This window comes from Oryctolagus cuniculus, chromosome 4 (genome assembly GCF_964237555.1).
Source record: "Oryctolagus cuniculus chromosome 4, mOryCun1.1, whole genome shotgun sequence".
NCBI lineage: Eukaryota > Metazoa > Chordata > Mammalia > Lagomorpha > Leporidae > Oryctolagus > Oryctolagus cuniculus.
In genome coordinates this window covers 151,824,916-151,842,116 of record NC_091435.1, presented here as the reverse complement: position 1 = coordinate 151,842,116, position 17,201 = coordinate 151,824,916, and the positions used below count along the sequence as shown (strand labels likewise).

At 49.1% G+C, this 17,201-nt stretch overlaps 1 protein-coding gene across 9 annotated transcripts in view; it reads right to left on the bottom strand.

The window, feature by feature from the left end:
• The window catches only part of OXNAD1 (oxidoreductase NAD binding domain containing 1), an 86,311-nt gene extending 69,167 nt beyond the window's left edge, over window positions 1-17,144 (bottom strand). For 2 of the 9 annotated variants that reach the window (XR_011388216.1, XM_051818493.2), the window contains exons 1-4: window positions 16,687-17,025; window positions 14,788-14,869; window positions 6,831-6,973; window positions 6,497-6,560 (exon numbers count right to left, since the gene is read on the bottom strand). Coding sequence is in view for 5 of the 9 variants with exons in the window: in XM_051818493.2 (XP_051674453.2) it covers window positions 6,497-6,560; window positions 6,831-6,949 (183 nt within the window). In the remaining 4 variants the exon portion in view is untranslated. Of the gene's footprint in view, window positions 1-6,414; window positions 6,561-6,830; window positions 6,974-14,787; window positions 14,870-16,686 lie in introns of all 9 variants that reach the window. The other 7 variants (XR_011388214.1, XR_007908699.2, XR_011388215.1 and 4 more) reach the window with 5 other exon arrangements.
• Window positions 17,145-17,201: the final 57 nt, after the last annotated feature.

The following is a 17,201-nucleotide window of genomic DNA, read 5'->3' as shown; positions in this document are numbered from 1 at the left end:
TGTTCTCCAGCTTGCTAGCAAGTATAAGCCACTACCATCACACCCTTACTGACTCAGATTTTGCAAGCCCCAACCCTGGAAATCATCTTGGTTATGGCTCCTTTTCTCACTAAGGACCTCTCCCCCGACTCTGCATTGATCTGGGAAGCCCAGACCCACGTCCTGTTCGCCAGTCCCACTGCTTCCCCCGGCTCTGGGACACCAGCCCCTCACCCAAGATGCCGTCAGCAGCTTCCAACCTGGTGTCAAGGCACACCAAAAGCCCAGTTCAACTAAGCAAATGGACGATCCATTTCAAATGTCAATTGCTCATGTTCCCGTGGAAAATCTTCCATCACCCTTAGGACAAAGCCCCAATTTCTTACCCAAGCCCATAGCAACTTAACACAACCTGGTCCTGTCTACTGCTCATCCACTCTCAGATCTGCTGTCCCCTCTGCCTTGAAACCTCGGCTCTCGCCAGCCTCTCTGCCAGAGATGCTAGGCACGTGACAGCACCTGTCCTTATTCAAGTCTCAGCTCAAATGCTCCTCACTGATTGGAAACTGCACCCCGCCCCCAGCCATGCTCACCTCTCACTGCCCTGTTTTCTTTCCTACATGGTGTCTGTCACATCTGACACTCTGTGAACCTCGGCACACAGCAGGGGCCTCTGTCTGCTCCAACATCTAGAACAGGGCCAGGCACGTAGCGGGCACTCAAAATGTGTCTGCTGAATTTAAAATAAAGGGCCTTTCATTTGACTGTGCCCATTTGTGGAAAACATGAGAAGAGACCTACCTCTCAGACTGCTTAATTTGTTGAACAGCGTACCTGTTACCCTTACAACTACCTCCAGGCGATGGGCGCCTGAGGCTTCTCTCCACCTCTGCCACCCTCTTCTGTCACTGCTGATTGTGTGGTCAGCCTGGCACATCAAGTACAAGCACGGCTAGTCCCAGGCTGGACAATCTCTAAAGGGTTCTCTGACGATCAGGCTTTGATAATCAAATGGATGTGCAAGTGTCCTGTGGTTTGCATGTGATCTGTCCCCAAGGGCTCTTGTGTTGGAAGCCTGGTCCTCAGGATAGCCACACTGAAAGACTGGGACCTTTAAGAGGCGGGGCCTAATCCTTAGAAGGGATTAAGGTAGCTCTCATGGAACCCTGGTTGGTTCCCATGAGCGTTGAGGCCGTCCGGTGGGGCTGGGGGTCTGTGGGCCCCTCAGACATAGGTAGAATGTCCTTCACAAGCAGGCTAGTAGCTGCGGCTGGAAAGCCTGCCTCAGACCAACTGGCATCTCCCCCACCAATAGCTTCTTGTGCAGCATGTGTGACCTTGCGGCTTTAAATCACGCCTTCGGGTGTGTGTGTGTGTGTGTGCAATCTTTCACCCAGAGCTGGCAGGGGAGGGGGCTGAGCCCCCTGGGGAGAGTCAGAGTGGCTCCACAAGACCCAGACTATCTTGTGTGACCTTGCAGTTTTAAATCATGCCTTCAAGGTAGACACAATCTTCTACCCAGGGCTAGCAGAGGGGGAGGCTGAGCCCCTAAGGAGACAGGCCATCTCCAGGAGACTCCGCCATCTCCACGAGCCCCAAGCCAATCAACACACAGTATATGACACCCCCACAGAATGACCCAATGAAGAAAAACAGCAATGCCTTAAAAACCTGGGCACTTCCTCAAAGCCAGTGTCCCGCTCGGGCACTCCGCCTGCTCTCCTCTCGGACCAGACGCTTTCTCTGTCACTTGCCAAGCCAATCAAAGTTTCTTTTCTAATAAAAGTTTCTGCCTCTTTGCAAGTCATTTCCCAGCTTTTCATTTCTATACTAAGCTGAGGAAAAGAACCCAAAAACTTGCTCCCGCAACCGCCCTCCCCTCCATGACTGGTAACAAGAGTGAACCATCATTTAAAAAAAGCCTGCCCCCTAAATCACTCTCTGGCTTCCTGTCTTGCCACCTGTCGCTGCCACCACTGAATGTTACAGGCCATCTGCAGCAGGCTTTCACAGAACCCAGTAGGCGCCAGTGCTCCAGGCCGTGAGTTAAATAAACCAAATTTCTCTACCAGTCGTCCAGCCTCGGGGATTTTGTTACAGCAACTGAAAACGGACTAAGGCAAACTGTGGAGAAACGTGGCATGTTAAGTGGATGTCCCCCTCCCCCAAATGAAGACTACTCCAGAATAAACCCCTCGAAATGCCAACTGATGACTGACAGCTGGAAACATGGTTAGCCAAAGCGCTCATCCCACCCAAACCCAAGCCTTAGCAGAACACAAGGAAAGGAGATAATGAGCACTTGAAAATCGGCACTGGGCATAACCATTTGGCTTTTTTAACTTTAAACAATGTTTTATTTTAGTTATTTGAAAGGCAGAGAAGAGTCACACATTTATAAAGAAATACAGAGATATCCCATACATTGATTCACTACCCTAAGTGCCCTCAAGAGTGGGCCAGGCTGAACCCGGGAACCCAGGATTCAATCCACATCTCCCAGGTGGCTGGCAGGGATCCAAGTACTTCAGCCATCACGGATCCCTACCAAGTTGAGCAACAGCAGGAAGCTGGTTTGGAAGCTAGGACTAGCACAAGGCACTCTAATATGGGATACGGGTATTCCAAGCAGCATCTTAACTGCTACACCAAACGCCCACCCCCTGACTTTATAAACTAACCACTGTGCCACCAGGAACTCCACCCCTTTTATAACACAAGGCCCAGTAACACGTCACACAATTAAACTGTGTCTGTCTAAACTGAGTGTCACATTCTTTTGTTACAACAGAAAGAAAAGCTGATTTGATTATCAAAGATCTGAGTTCAGGGCCGAGTCCTTCACTTAGCTGAACGAGTCCTTTAAAGTTAGGCCAACATTGTAACTTATCATTTAGGACAGGACACTTTTGAGCACAAAAAGAATGCTATTGATAATTACACTAGGAGTCAGAGGCATAAACCATGACTTTCCCAGGCAAATCAGGAAGCAGGGTCTTCTTATCTAAGTCTCTGTCTAGTCAGCTTTTCGTCACTACAACAGAATACCTGAGAGCTAACTTCACAATGAGAAAATTTAGCTCAAAGTTTTGAAGGTTCAAGGTCAAGCCTGGGTGGTCCCGTTGGTTTAGTGTCTGGAGAGGGTGGCAGAGGGCCCTGGAGATGCCTGTGCAGAGGAAGCATCACATGATGAGCCAGGAAGCAGAATGGTCAGGCACAAATGCAGGATTTTATGACAATCCTCTCAAAAGGGCTACTTCTCAGACGGCATGCCTCCCTGTGACCTAAGGACCTCCAACTAGGCCCCACCTCTGAACACTGTAATTTGATTAAGTTTCCACTCAGTACTACTAACTTTTGCATGGGTCTGGGGGCAAAGCTGTATTCAAGTTGTAGCAGCCTCTGAACCCTTATGCCCTCACCCACGGGACAGGAAGAAGGGTGACTACACCTTCCTCCCAGCGTGGTTGTGAGACTCATGTAACAACCTGCTGTATAAAAGAGTGCTTAATAAACAAAAAGGCAGCGATACACCGAAGATACTGCTGGATACAAAACCCAACTAGTACAGTGGGGGGAAAATAGCAGGTACATTAGGTACATTTTATGTACATTAGGTACATAAAATCAGCATCTTTGGAACAGACTCCTACTAATGCCTGAGCAGGGGTTTGTGTATCCTTTTCAATGTGACAACCCCAGAACCTGGCCCAGTGTCTGGCTATTTCCAAATGAATAAATGAATGTATGAGAAATAACATTTGGAAAAAAAATGACCTCGCTGCCTCAGTCTCCTATCACACTGATGAATTGAGTATGTCTTGCTCAGCGGGCCAACCCCCCACAGAGGCCAAGCATAGAGTGACCCTCCAATAAAATACGGGTCTTGCCTGAACAATCCTTACCACAGTACAATAACAACTCTATTCTTATCTCCTTGACATTTTTAAGGTTACCCACATTGCTTATTCTTTGACTCTTTGGGAAAAAAATGAGAACTTGAACAGAAATAGTCAAATGTCATTCAATTCAGAGTTCAGTTTCCTGCAATAATATGACCTCAGACTGGTGACATTTACAGTCCCAAGTAAGGAACATTAACATCATAGAGTGGTCATTTCCAGAAGGAACACAATGCCCAACACCGAAGGACATTTCTGCGTGAGTGAACTGCTCTCTCTCTGCAGGGTCCTCTGGCCTCGGAATTCTGAGCTGGAGCTTCCCTTCGGCCCTGGGAGAAGCCCTGGGACATCGCCTGGGCTTGGCTTCCTCTTCAGTAAAGTGCAGACAGCTTCCTATCCGCTCAGGTTATCTCATGGACTTGCAGTCAAGAGCAAATGGCACGAGGAGCTTTGTAAAGTACATTTGCTATACAAATTAAAGGCAGGAGTGGAAGACAAGCCTAAGAGAATGTGGTCCTTGTGGCCCTTATGGTCCAACCCGGGGTTCATTTTACCCAGTCCTAGGTCAACCGCTTGCTCTGTGGCTGGGAGCAACCCTTGAAGAGCCTGGGGTGAGCCCCACCACTCCTGAAGTGATGACCGGCCTTCATCCAGCCAACTCCAGTGCTGCCAACTCCCAGTTTTCCATTTGCTTCAAAGAGTAGAAATTAGGAATTGAAGAGAAAGAGAAGGGCTATCAAGGGAAAATTCTTCTAAGGAGGTACCGTGATTGGAATTTTAACCATATCATTTACTACTATTGAACACTAAAATTCTCAACTTTTCAATCACACTATTAAGAGTTCACATTAACTATTTTTGTAATTTACCTAAACTTGGCTCAAAATACCTCCTCAAAATCTCAATAATCTGTCCTATAAAATTCTGAAATGAGGAACAGGCGTTTGGGACAGCAATTCAGACACTGTGCTATACTGGGGTGCCCGGATCAGACACTGTGCTATACTGGGGTGCCCAGATTGAGTCCTGGCGCCTCTGCTTTCGACTCAGCTTCCTGCTCATGTGCATCCTGCGAGGCAGGAGATGAGGTTCAGGTTCTTCGGTCCCTGCCACCTACATCGGAAATCCTGATTGAGTCTTGGGCTCCTGACTTTGGCCCGGTCCAGTCCTGGCTGTTCTGGGCATTTGGGAGAGTGAACCAGTAAACAGAAGATATTTTTCTGTCTCTCTACTTTTCTAATAAAATAAAATAAATAAAATTTTTAAAAATTGTGAAATGGCTGCGCTAGTTCATGGACTGATAAACTCTGACCGGCAGGCCAAATTTGGATGCTTTGGTAAACAGTGTTACTGGGACACTGCCACCCTGATTTGTCTACATATTATCTACGGCTGAGTCACACTACAAAGGCAGAGTTTAGCAGTTTAGAACAGAGCAGAGTTCAGAAAGACTAAGAATTTGCTCCCTGGACTGCTTTAGAAAGTCCGAAAACCTCTAAAAGAATACAGTCAAAGCCTGTTAAACAAACCACTTTTTCTTCACAACTGGCAAAACCTTCCCTTTTTACAAAGAAATCCAAACAAGTCTCAATTCTTTTTACAAAAAAAATCCAAACAATTCTTACAGAATCAGCATTTCTGTGAGCTAAGCAAGCCAAAAAAAAGTATTTTCAGATTTATCATCAATGGGAAAAGCGTATTTTCCCACACACCCATAAATCTACTCTGAACGAATTTTATAGACTTCTCAAAAAAGCACCAACCTAAAGCTGAATCAACAAACAGACCACCCACGGTCCCCAAGTAATCGTCTCAGAGTAGAATTAGCTGTAAAACTAGGGCCTACACAACGCCTTTACATGGGCTGTATCCTTCAAGCAAATATAAAATTCAAACCACTGAAAAAACACAATTTCTGGTCATGTTTGAAGAAGTGTATAATCTTCCTTTGTAAGAAACACAGAGCTTTTGAAACTTTTAAATGGACTTACAACACTAAGCTAAACATACGCGGACACATGAGAAATAGAGGCGAAACCAAACACGGCATCTGTGGTCTAGGAGGACAGCGAGGTCCCTGGCCGAGGTGGGGGGCAGAGCCTGGACACTGTCGTGGTGCATCTCGACATGCTGGAAACACGCGTGCATGGGGGGCGAACACGAGCTCGGCCAGCTGGCTCTCACGCGTTAGAGCTGTCTCCCTGAGGATCTAAGCAGCTCTTCTCGAGGAGGGATGAGAACAAGCACCTGCAGCCATGGTGTCCAGGTGGGAAAAAAGAAAGAAGGGACAGGGAAGCCATTCACAAAACACAGACGCAGCTCCGACCCCGAAACCCAAGCCTCGACCTCGGACCTGCGGGGCCGGCTCCTCGCTCGCTGCCCTACGCCTTCGTGCACTCCAGGTTCAAAGGGCAGAGTCTGAGGACGTCCCCGCCACCTTCTCACACCAGCTCCCCTGCGGTCCTGCCCAGAGGACTTTCGAACAGAACAGTGACACACTGCCCCCGACTGCCTTTCAAGGGACCACGCTCACCTCGCGCCTGACCCACACGCCAGTCACAGCCATGTGCGAACTGTCCAGCCAGACACCCCCGTCGTACCCCGAAGATACAGACCTCCCGGCGCACGACACTTGCAGTTCTCTCCAGGTGATCCATTTTCCTTTTAGATTTCATTAAGCTTTAACAAAAATAAAATTGGGTTATAAAGCACCACTCTCATAAAAACCATGAAATTAGTTGCCCCCTGTATCACCAAAACCTAACACGACACAGCCTACAGAAAGCTCAGGGGCACACATCTACCCACGGTTTAAGGGCCTGCTAACAGCATGTACACTTAAGACACGCTGTATCTCTTTCTGGACTTTGATACCCTTCCCACAGCCATCAGCAGGTCAGGCGGCCTGGAAAATCAACCTCAAACAACACAGAGGCCTTGGCGACTCACCTGGTCAGAGTGAGGTGGCGCAGGGCACTAGCTGGCAGTCTCAACGGTGCAGCCAGAGCGCTGATGGCACCGACAGAGCCTCGCCACCGTCCGGGCGTCAGCACGGCAGCACACGCCATGGTGCTTCCTCGGCAAACATAAATCTGAAATTTAAGATTTTTTTAAAAAGATTTATGTATTTATTTGAAAGTCAGAGTTACACAGAGAGAGAAGGAGAGGCAGAGAGAGAGGTCTCCCATCTGCTGGTTCACTCCCCAGTTAGCTGTAATGGCTGGTACTGCACTGATCCGAAGCCAGGAGCCAGGAGCTTCTTCTGGGTCTCCCACGCGGGTGCAGGGGCCCAAAGACTTGGGCCATCCTCTACTGCTTTCCCAGCCGGTGCAGAGAGCTGGATCGGAAGTGGAGCAGCCGGGTCTCAAACCAGCGTCCATATGGGATGCTGGCACTGCAGGCGGCGGCTTTACTCGCTACACCACAGTGCTAGCCCCTAAGATTATTTTAAGACAATTTTTTTTTCCTAAGATAACTTTAAGAGAATTTTTTTATAGTTCTAAATTTTATTATTTCCAATTCACAAATACACACATTTTAAAATAATAACAAGGGATGCCGGTGCCGCGGCTCAATAGGCTAATCCTCCACCTGCAGGGCCGGCACACCAGGTTCTAGTCCCGGTCAGGGCGCTGGATTGTGTGCCGGTTGCCCCTCTTCCAGGCCAGCTCTCTGCTGTGGCCAGGGAGTGCAGTGGAGGATGGCCCAAGTGCTTGGGCCCTGCACCCCATGGGAGACCAGGAGAAGTACCTGGCTCCTGCCATCGGATCAGCGCGGTGCGCCGGCCGCAGCACGCCGGCCGCAGCGGCCATTGGAGGGTGAACCAACAGCAGAAGGAAGACCTTTCTCTCTGTCTTTCTCTCTCACTGTCTACCCTGTCAAAAAAAAAAATAATAAAATAAAATAATAATAACAAGGGGCTGGTTCTGTGGTGTAGCAGGTAAACCTGCTGTCTGCAGTGCTGGCATCTCATATGCTGCTCCACTTCCAATTCAGCTCTCTGCTATAGCCTGGGAAAGCAGTAGAAGATGGCCCAAGTCCTTGGGCTCCTGCACCCACACAGGAGAACTGGGAGAAGCTCCTGGCTCCTGGCTTCGGATCAGTGCAGCTCCAGTCGTTGCGGCCATCTGGGGAGTGAACCAATGGATGGAAGACCTCTCTCTCTGTAACTCTACTTTTCAAATAAAATAAATATAAAAAAAACCACACACACACACACAAGGAGAAATCCTTGGGTCGAAACTCAGTGGAACAGCAGAGACAACTGTTACTGTGTCGTAAGGTCTGGGAATCTGGGCATGCTGCCCATAGCTTGAGGAGACATCTTCAGGTTCACGGCGAAGGGACGCCCACGAAAGGCACAATCCCCAGCTACTCCGAGCAGAATCTCTGAATTATCTTCTCCTTGGGGGAGTACAGCTTGAGAGCCTCCACCGCCCTCCCCCACACCGGTGACTCAGGCGTGGTTAGGCCAGCTGCTGGGGGGAAGCAGTTAGTGACCCTGCTAGGGAAGACACAGCCATCACTTTCTCCATCAGGTTCCGCAGGAGCACAGCGACCGCGCCAAGTCGCCCCGGCAGACACAAGTGCTGCCGTACGGGAATCTCTTGTGCAGAGGCAGCGGGGGAGTGGTTGAGGGCCACGGATGGACGGGAAGGAAACCCAGATGAATGCTGGCTTCCTCAGGCCTACGCCCAGGTGTGCCATCTTCTGTTGCCAAGGACAGGAGAGATGCTCCACCCGCTGGCCCACTCCATGGCACTGAACCCCCTCCCCGTCAATCCCCCTCTTTGTTCTCTTTCTCTGTAGCTCTGCCTTTCAGATGGATAAATTTTTTTTTTTTTAACAGGCAGAGTGGAGTGGACAGTGAGAGAGAGAGAGAGACAGAGAGAAAGGTCTTCCTTTTTGCCGTTGGTTCACCCTCCAATGGCCGCCGCGGCCGGCGCACCGCGCTGATCAGAAGGCAGGAGCCAGGTGCTTCTCCTGGTCTCCCATGGGGTGCAGGGCCCAAGCACTTGGGCCATCCTCCACTGCACTCCCGGGCCACAACAGAGAGCTGGCCTGGAAGAGGAGCAACCAGGACAGAATTCGGCACCCCGATGTGGACTAGAACCTGGGGTGCCAGTGCCGCTAGGCAGAGGATTAGCCTATTGAGCCATGGCGCCGGCCGGATAAATAAATCTTTAAAAAGGAAAAAAGTTAAACTGAGTTGTCCATGGTCATGGAAAACAACTAAATAAAAAAATATATTGTACAACTCATTATTTTGGACAATTATCACTAAAATAAATTGTCTTCACTGTAGGATATGCTGTTTGGTGATTATGGTGTTTGAATGTTTTACCCCTCAAGTTAACTAGAAAACAAAGAAATTTTAATTTTTAAAAGCTTTTCTCTTCAGAATTCTAAAAAATCTTGTTTCATAACAGTAATCATGACCAAGAGTGCCACCTACTGGTAAACAGAGAGTATTTTTGTAAAACTGTTCAAAGCACCTTGCGAAGCTTTTTGACAATCTTTTAAATATGGGTACTTAAAATACCCGGAGCCAGCGCTGTAGCGTAGTTGGTAAAGCCGCTGCCTTCAGTGCCAGCATATGCATCCCACATCCTGTTCCACTTCCAGTCCAGCTCTCTCTTATGGCCTGGGAAAGCAGTAGAAGATGGCCCAAATCCTTGGGTCCCTGCATCTATGTGGGAGACCCGGGAGAAGCTCCTAGCTTCGGATCAGTGCAGCTCTGGCTGTTGGGGCCATTTGGGGAGTGAACCAGTGGATGGAAAACCTCTACCTCTCTTTCTCTCTCTCTCTCTGGGCCTCTCCTTCTCTGTTTAACTCTGACTTTTTTTTTTTTTTTTTTTTTTGACAGGCAGAGTTAGACAGTGAGAGAGAGAGAGAGATAGAGAAAGGTCTTCCTTCCGTTGGTTCACTCCCCTAATGGCCGCCATGGTCGGCGCTGCACCATTCTGAAACCAGGAGCTGGGTGATTCCTCTCAGTCTCCCATGCAGCTACAGGGACCCAAGCACTTGGGCCATCCTCCACTGCTCTCCCAGGCCACAGCAGAGAGCTGGACTGGAAGAGGAGCAACCGGGATTAGTACCTGGCACCCCAACCAGGACTAGAACCCGGGGTTCCGGTGCCACAGGCGGAGGATTAGTCTAGTGAGCCACGGTGCCGGCCAACTCTGACTTTCAAATAAATGAATAAATCTTTAAAAAAGAAAAAAACTATCCATTTTTTGAAATATTCTCAATGGTTTCATATATACAGCCTAAATATTTAATGAATCATAGCAGTTCAACATATATTAATGTCTTTTTTTTTTTTTTTGACAGGCAGAGTGGACAGTGAGAAAGAGAAACAGAGAGAAAGGTCTTTCTTTGCTGTTGGTTCACCCTCCAATGGCCGCCATGGCCGGCGCACCGCGTTTATCCAAAGGCAGGAGCCAGGTGCTTCTCCTGGTCTCCCATGGGGTGCAGGGCCCAAGCACTTGGGCCATCCTCCACTGTACTCCCAGGCCACAGCAGAGAGCTGGCCTGGAAGAGGGGCAACCGGGACAGAATCCGGTGCCGCGACCGGGACTAGAACCCGGTGTGCCGGCGCCGCAAGGCACAGGATTAGCCTATTGAGCCGCAGCGCCGGCCAACATATATTAATTTCTAAAACCATATGGAAATAGCCCACCAATGTTTATAACCTCGTAGACATTATCTTAGCAAAAAAAAAAATGTCTTAATTCTATTTCTGAAACAAGGAAAATTACCATAGGTCCAGCATTGTGGCTCAGTGAGCTAGGCTGCCTACTGAATGCCAGTTCGAACCCTGGCTGCTCCACTTCCAATCCAGCTCCCAGCTGATTTGCCTGGGAAGGCAGTGGAGGATGGCTCAGGTGCTTAGGCCCCTGCTTCCCACATGTGAGACCTCAATGGAGCTCTTGGCTCCCCCAAGCAGATGGAAAATCTCTCATTGAAAAAAAAAAGAAAGAAAGAAAATATTAGAAATCCTAAATCAAAGCAATATCTGTTAAATAAGTAGTAAAACACATTACTCCAAGCAACAGGCTAACTCTAGTGCCTAAGATCAGTTACGCTGCTTTCAGTTCCACGAGTACATTCGGTTCATTCCGCACTGCTAGAGGCGCCGGGCACGTTAGGCCTGGGGCACAGGATAAAGACTCGGGGCAAGGCCCTTGCCTTCACGAAGTTTTCATTGCACTGTCGGAGACAGACGAAGGCACACAAATAACGAGACAACTACAGGTTATGGGGAGTGTGACAAAGGAAGTAGCTGGGTGGGGCAATACCAAGAGAGGCCTCTCTGAGGTGGGGCCACCTGAGCTGAGACCTGAACCACGAAGAGGCGGCCAAGCAGATGTCAAGGGCAGCGGAATTAGTGGGAACAAAGGCCCTGGTAAGAAACAAGCCTGGCACGTTACAGGAAGCGGGGCCAGTGTGAGTGGAGAGCAGGCCACTCAGTCCACTCCAGTCAGAGTGGTGTGAGACGAGCTGAGCAGGGGGACATGTGCAGGGTCACTGCCGGCCATGAACCTTACCCTAAGGGTAAAGGGAAGCAACCAAAGGGTTTGAGTAAATTAGGAGAGGAACGTGATGGAATTTACATATTAAACTTCTAAAAAATTTGTTTGAAAGGCAGAGATTCAGGCACAGTGAGGAGAGAGAGCAAGCGAGCTGATGATTCACTCCCCAAATACCCACAACAGCCAGGGTTGGGTCAGGCCACATCCAGGGGCCAGGAATTCAATCTTGGATCTCCCACATGGGTGGCAGGGGCCCAGGTACGTGAGCATCACCTGCTGCTTCCCACAGTGTGAATTAGCAGGAAGCTGGAATGGAGAGCAGAGCTGGCTCTGGAAGCCAGGCACTCAGGTACGGGATGCAGTCGTCCCAACTGACATTTCAACAACCACACCAAACACCCAGCCCTAGCTTACATCTTGAAAGGACTGCTCAAGTTGCTGTGTGAAGAACAGATCATGAGAGGGAAGCATGGTGGAAGAAGGAAGTCTAGTTAGGAGGTTCCAGGCTAAGGTAATACAGTAGGACACAGCTGCAGAAACTGCAGAAGTAGAACACGGAATATATTTCGGAATCAGAGCCCTATAATTTAGTGACTTATTGGGTGGGGTGTGGTAGAGCAGTGAGAGAAACACCAAGAAGCCTCAAAGGGTATGAACGCACTGACACAAAGTCCAGTCACAGAACAACCGTGGCACCTGCCAATTCTGAGTCCTGGGTGTCACTGAATTCCCAAAGGGGCTCCCAGGATTTGTAAGGGAACCTCAGTGGTACAGAGTGTGTGACTTGTACCAGTGGATCTGGCCTCAGGTGTGACCCCACGTGTTTGGATCTTACCATTTTAACAATTACCCACACTGCCTCAATAGACTGCTGAGAGAAATAAAAGAAATAATGTCTACAGAAGTACCTGGCAAGTAAAGTGTTACTAAAAATAAAGCCAAGGGGCTGGCGCTGTGGCACAGTGGGCTAAGCCTCTGCCTGTGGCACCGGCATCCCATATGGGAACTGGTTCATATCCTGGCTGCTCCTCTTCCAATCCAGCTCTCTGCTATGGCCTGGGAAAGCAGTAGAAGATGGCCCAAGTGCTTGGGCCCTTGCACCTGCGTGGGAGACCCAGCAGAAGCTCCTGGCTCCTGGCTTCAGATCAGCCCAGCTCTGGCTGTTGTAGCCATTTGGGGAGTGAACTAGTAGATGGAAGACATTTCTCTCTGTCTCTCCCTCTCATTGTCTATAACTCTGCCTCTCAAATAAAAATAAATAAATAAAGCCAAATACATCAATCCCCACCCCCTTCCTTGCCAAACAGCTGGAACAGTAATGTTCTGACAGTGCTGAAGGCCAGCTCCCCTGGCTGACACTCAACACTGCTCACAAAATATAGTTTCTATTGCACAGTCATGACCTGGTTGCAAATCTGATCTTAGGTTAGCAACTGTGGCCGCTGTCACAGCAGTGTTAACTATTATGATAAAAAATAAAAATAAACCTGTGATATCAAAGGACTCTGAATTAACTAGTAATTGTATTTGCATTGGCTAAAAATGTGTCATTACAGGTTTGTATTGCCTTTAGGAACAAATGTGAAGTTGAGTAGTCTTGTAATACTGTACTTAAAAGCGCTGGGTAGAATGAAAAAAGAAACATCTCCCTTCTCTTCAGCACAACATCAACCTGGGCAGAACCACCGGAGGAACCGCCTGTGGCCAGACGAGGAGGAGGGCTGACGGAGGGCAGGAGGGCCGCAGTGCAGAAGGCCAAGGAGAGCCCACAAATCTAGGTTTCAAGGGATCAGAACAGCTGTAGTGCAAAACCTATGTCTGTTAGATCTAGCTCTGCTGCAAACCCCATTTCACCATAAATGGCCTTGTAGTTCACTACGAGCCAAGGTTCTAGGATCAGAGATCGCAGGTCTCATCACAGCTTTCCGAAACTTTCCAGCTTTGCCTGAGCAAATTCTTCGGCCCCCAAGTTACAGATGGGACTGATTTCGCTACCTCATTGGGCTGTTTTTACATACAGGATGTGGCACAGGGCCCAGCTTACAGTGTCAACCTGCCTTAGTAAGTAACTCAATCATTTTTGCTTCTCCATTTTAGCTGATATGAGGGCCCTTCAAAAAGTTTGTGGAAAATGGAATTAAAAATCGAGCTTATTTAACTTATTAATGCAAAAATATCTGAAATCATATATATGAGCACAGACTTAAAGAAAAGTTGGAAAATTATAAGGAAAAGCCACTTGACAATTCCTCTAACTTTTGGGATCACCAACATTAGATTTTACGATTCTCTAAGAGGGGTCGATTCTCTGGTGTAGTAGGCTAAGCCTCCACCTGTGGCGCTGGTATCCTATTTAGGAGCCAGATCCTGTCCCAGCTGCTCCTCTTCCAATCCAGCTCTCTGCTTATGGCCTGGGAACGCAGTAGAAGATGGCCTAAGTGCTTGGGCCCGGGCACCCGTGTGGGAGGCCCAGAAGACGCTCCTGGCTCCTGGTTTTGGATCAGCCCAGCTGTAGCGGTTGCAGCCATTTGGGGAGTGAACCAGTCAGTGGATGGAAGACCTTTCTCTCTGTCTCTCCCTCTGTCTGTAACTCTACCTTAATAATGAAATCTTAAAAAATTCTGTAAGAGTCTTTAGCAAATTGTTTTTGACAGATCTAAATTACCTTCCTTTTAAAATGTTTTATTTATTTTTTAAAAAGTTTTATATAGGGGCTGGCATTGTGACACAGTGAGTTGAGCTGCCGCCTGTTAACTCTGGCATCCCTTATGGGCACCAGTTCAAGTCCCGGATGCTCCACTTGTGATCCAGCTCTCTGCTAAAGCACCTGAGAAAGCAGGGAAGATGGGCCAAGTGCTTCCGCACCTGCCGGCCACATGTTAGACCTGGATGAAGCTCCTGGTTTCGGCCCGGCCCAGCTCCGGCCATTGCAGCCATCTGGGGAGTGAACCAGCAGATTGGAAGCTCCTCCACTCGTTCAGTCTTTCCTTGTAAAATTTTATTTAGTTTAACTGACTTGTAAGGCAAAGTGACAAAGAGAGAGAGAGAGAGAGAGAGAGAGAGAGAGAGAGAGAGAGAGAGAGAAAGCTCTTCCATCCACTGGTCCACTTCCCCAAATGCCAACAACAGCCAGGGCTGGGCCAGCCTGAAACCAGGAGCCCAGAACTCCATCCAGGTCTTCCAAATGGGTAGCAAGCACTACAGGAAGGACCTGGCACTCCCAGGACGTATTAGCAGGGACCTGGATGAAAGTGGGGGTGCCAGGAGTCAAAGCAGCACTGTAATACGGGACATGGATGTTCCAAGTGGCAGCTTAACCTGCTGCACCCAAAATCCACCCCTAATTTTCACTTACTTATTTTTAAACTTACTTGAAAGGTAGAGAGTCACAGAGTGAGAAACAGAGATCCTCCATCCACTGGTTCACCCTCCAAATGTCCACAACAGCCAAGGCTGGGCGAGGACAAAGCCAGGAGTTAGGAACTCAATCCAGGTCTCTCATGTGGGTGACAGGGACCCAAAGACCTGGGCCACCAACCACCGCCTCCCAGGAAGTGCATTAGCCAGAAGCTTCAATCAGTAGAATCAGGACTTAAGCTCTCTGATACGAGATGCCAACAGCCCAAGCAGCATCCTAAGTGCTATGCCAAACACCTGCCCCCCAACACAATTTATACTTTCAGGAGCCAAATAGGACTGTCTCCATTTCTGTATGTTCAAAAATGGCTCACGTAAGTCCTAAAGATAGTACCTAACTTCAAAACGATCACTGGAACCACAGAGCCTGCAGAATCTGCCTTTGCCTCACTTCCAGGCTACCCGGGCAGTACTTGTACCTACAGAGAGCAGAGAGCAGAGAGCACTTTGAGACCCGGTGGGATTCTTCCTTTGCCCAGACAGATCGGAATCCTCACATTTAACCCTGAACAAGGTTAGTAAATGTTTTCTAACTGCTGGAAGGATCTCCAGTTATGCAAAACAGAGTGTGAAATGCTTGAAAGAATCTTCTATAAACTCTTTTCATGTAACTTCTGGATTTTCTCCCAAAGACTACTCTGCTTTTAGGTTTCTGACTGTTAAAAGGGTACCAAGTGGAGCTTCAATTCGATGTACACAACACTGGTAATTCATGCAAACATCTCAGTGTGGGTATGCAAGCACAGAGGTGTGCTATGCATATGTGCTATGTAAGTGTAACTGTATGTGTACGTGTCAATATGTGAATACTACATGTGATTGTTGAACCAAATAAAACAATTTCCATGCAAAAGTAGAATGTAAGCTCTGAAAACGATATGGTAATCATCTCCAGTTCAACTCTTTCTTAGTTAGAAGATGAATAAGGTCCAAAGAAAGTAAATATCTGGGGCTGGCGCTGTGGTGCAGCAGGTTAATGCCCTGGCCTGAAGTACCCGCAGCCCATATGGCCGCCGGTTCGAGACCTGGCTGCTCCACTTCCGATCCAGCTCTCTGCTATGGCCTGGGAAAGCAGTAGAAGATGGCCCAAGTGCTTGGGCCCCTGCACCCACGTGGGAGACCCGGAAGAAGCTCCTGGCTCTCGGCTTTGGATCAGTTCAACTCCGGCTGTTGCGGCCAACTGGGGAGTGAACCAGCAGATGAAAGACTTCTCTCTCTCTGCCTCTCCTCTCTCTGTGTAACTCTGACTTTCAAATAAAATAAATAAATTTTTTTTAAAAAAAGTAAATATGCACCGTCCACAGCTACTGTGCAAGCAAGTCCGATTGAGTGCCGATCCTCGTTTCTGAGTCGTCAGTTTTTCACAACACTGCCCCCTTTCTCCACCGGCATACGGACAGTAACGGTGCGCCTAGCTGCACCAAAACAGGCACCAGCACTGTTTTCAAGTCAAACCACGTCTGACTTGCATTTCCCTTCAAGACATACAGAGGCCTCAGGCTGATAACCCCGCCCACTGACATCAATCCTTTTACAAAGTGAGTTCAGTAAAGTGTTCGCAGGTGTTGCAGGGAGCCGGGCTCTTCGTTACTACCTAGGGGTGTAATCTTGGCCGAGATTCACTCTCCGTATCGCAGCTTTTAGACTCATAAAATGAACCAACACCTAAACAAACCCCTACAGTCAACGGGAGAATGAGCGCAATGCCTGCCACCTAAAAGCTCCCCAGAACAAAAGGTGATGTTACTACTGCTACCACGTATCAGTGTCGTTAGTAATGCAGGTGTGGGTCCCTTCAGCATCGCAGTACCGGGTACCCTGAGATGGCTGGGGTGGGGGAAAGACGGGGATACCTGCAGCAGGAGCTGTAACCAAGCTGGGCTTCGCCCCGCGCTCAAGGTCACCTGGTGAACAGAAACTCCACGGAAACTGTCCGTCACTGGGCAGCGACTTCGTGGCGGCTCAGGTCAGATTGAGTCCAGATCCTGGGAGCTCCCGCCGTGGCAAGAGACCCATCAAATCTGCGCGCTCTCATGCCCTTCCCCGAGGGGCAGGTGGGTATCACCCGGCGCCTGCTGCCCCGTCGGCGGGCTGTTTAAGGCTCGAGTCAGCCACAAGGAGCAAAGACCAGCCACAGTGAGCACCAGACCCGTAGTCCCAGCCAAGAGCCGCGCGGTGCCCTGGGAAGCTCCGAGGTCGCGGACGTGACGTGTAGCCGCCCGAGGGGACCCCACGTGCTATTGGTCGCAGCAGTCCAATGGGAGGAACGACACCGAGCAGGTAACGCCCTCTTTGGAGGGTCTCCGCCCCTAGCTCCGCCATCTCCATGGCGACCGCAACCCGGTCACCCTTTTGGCCTCTCTTGCGT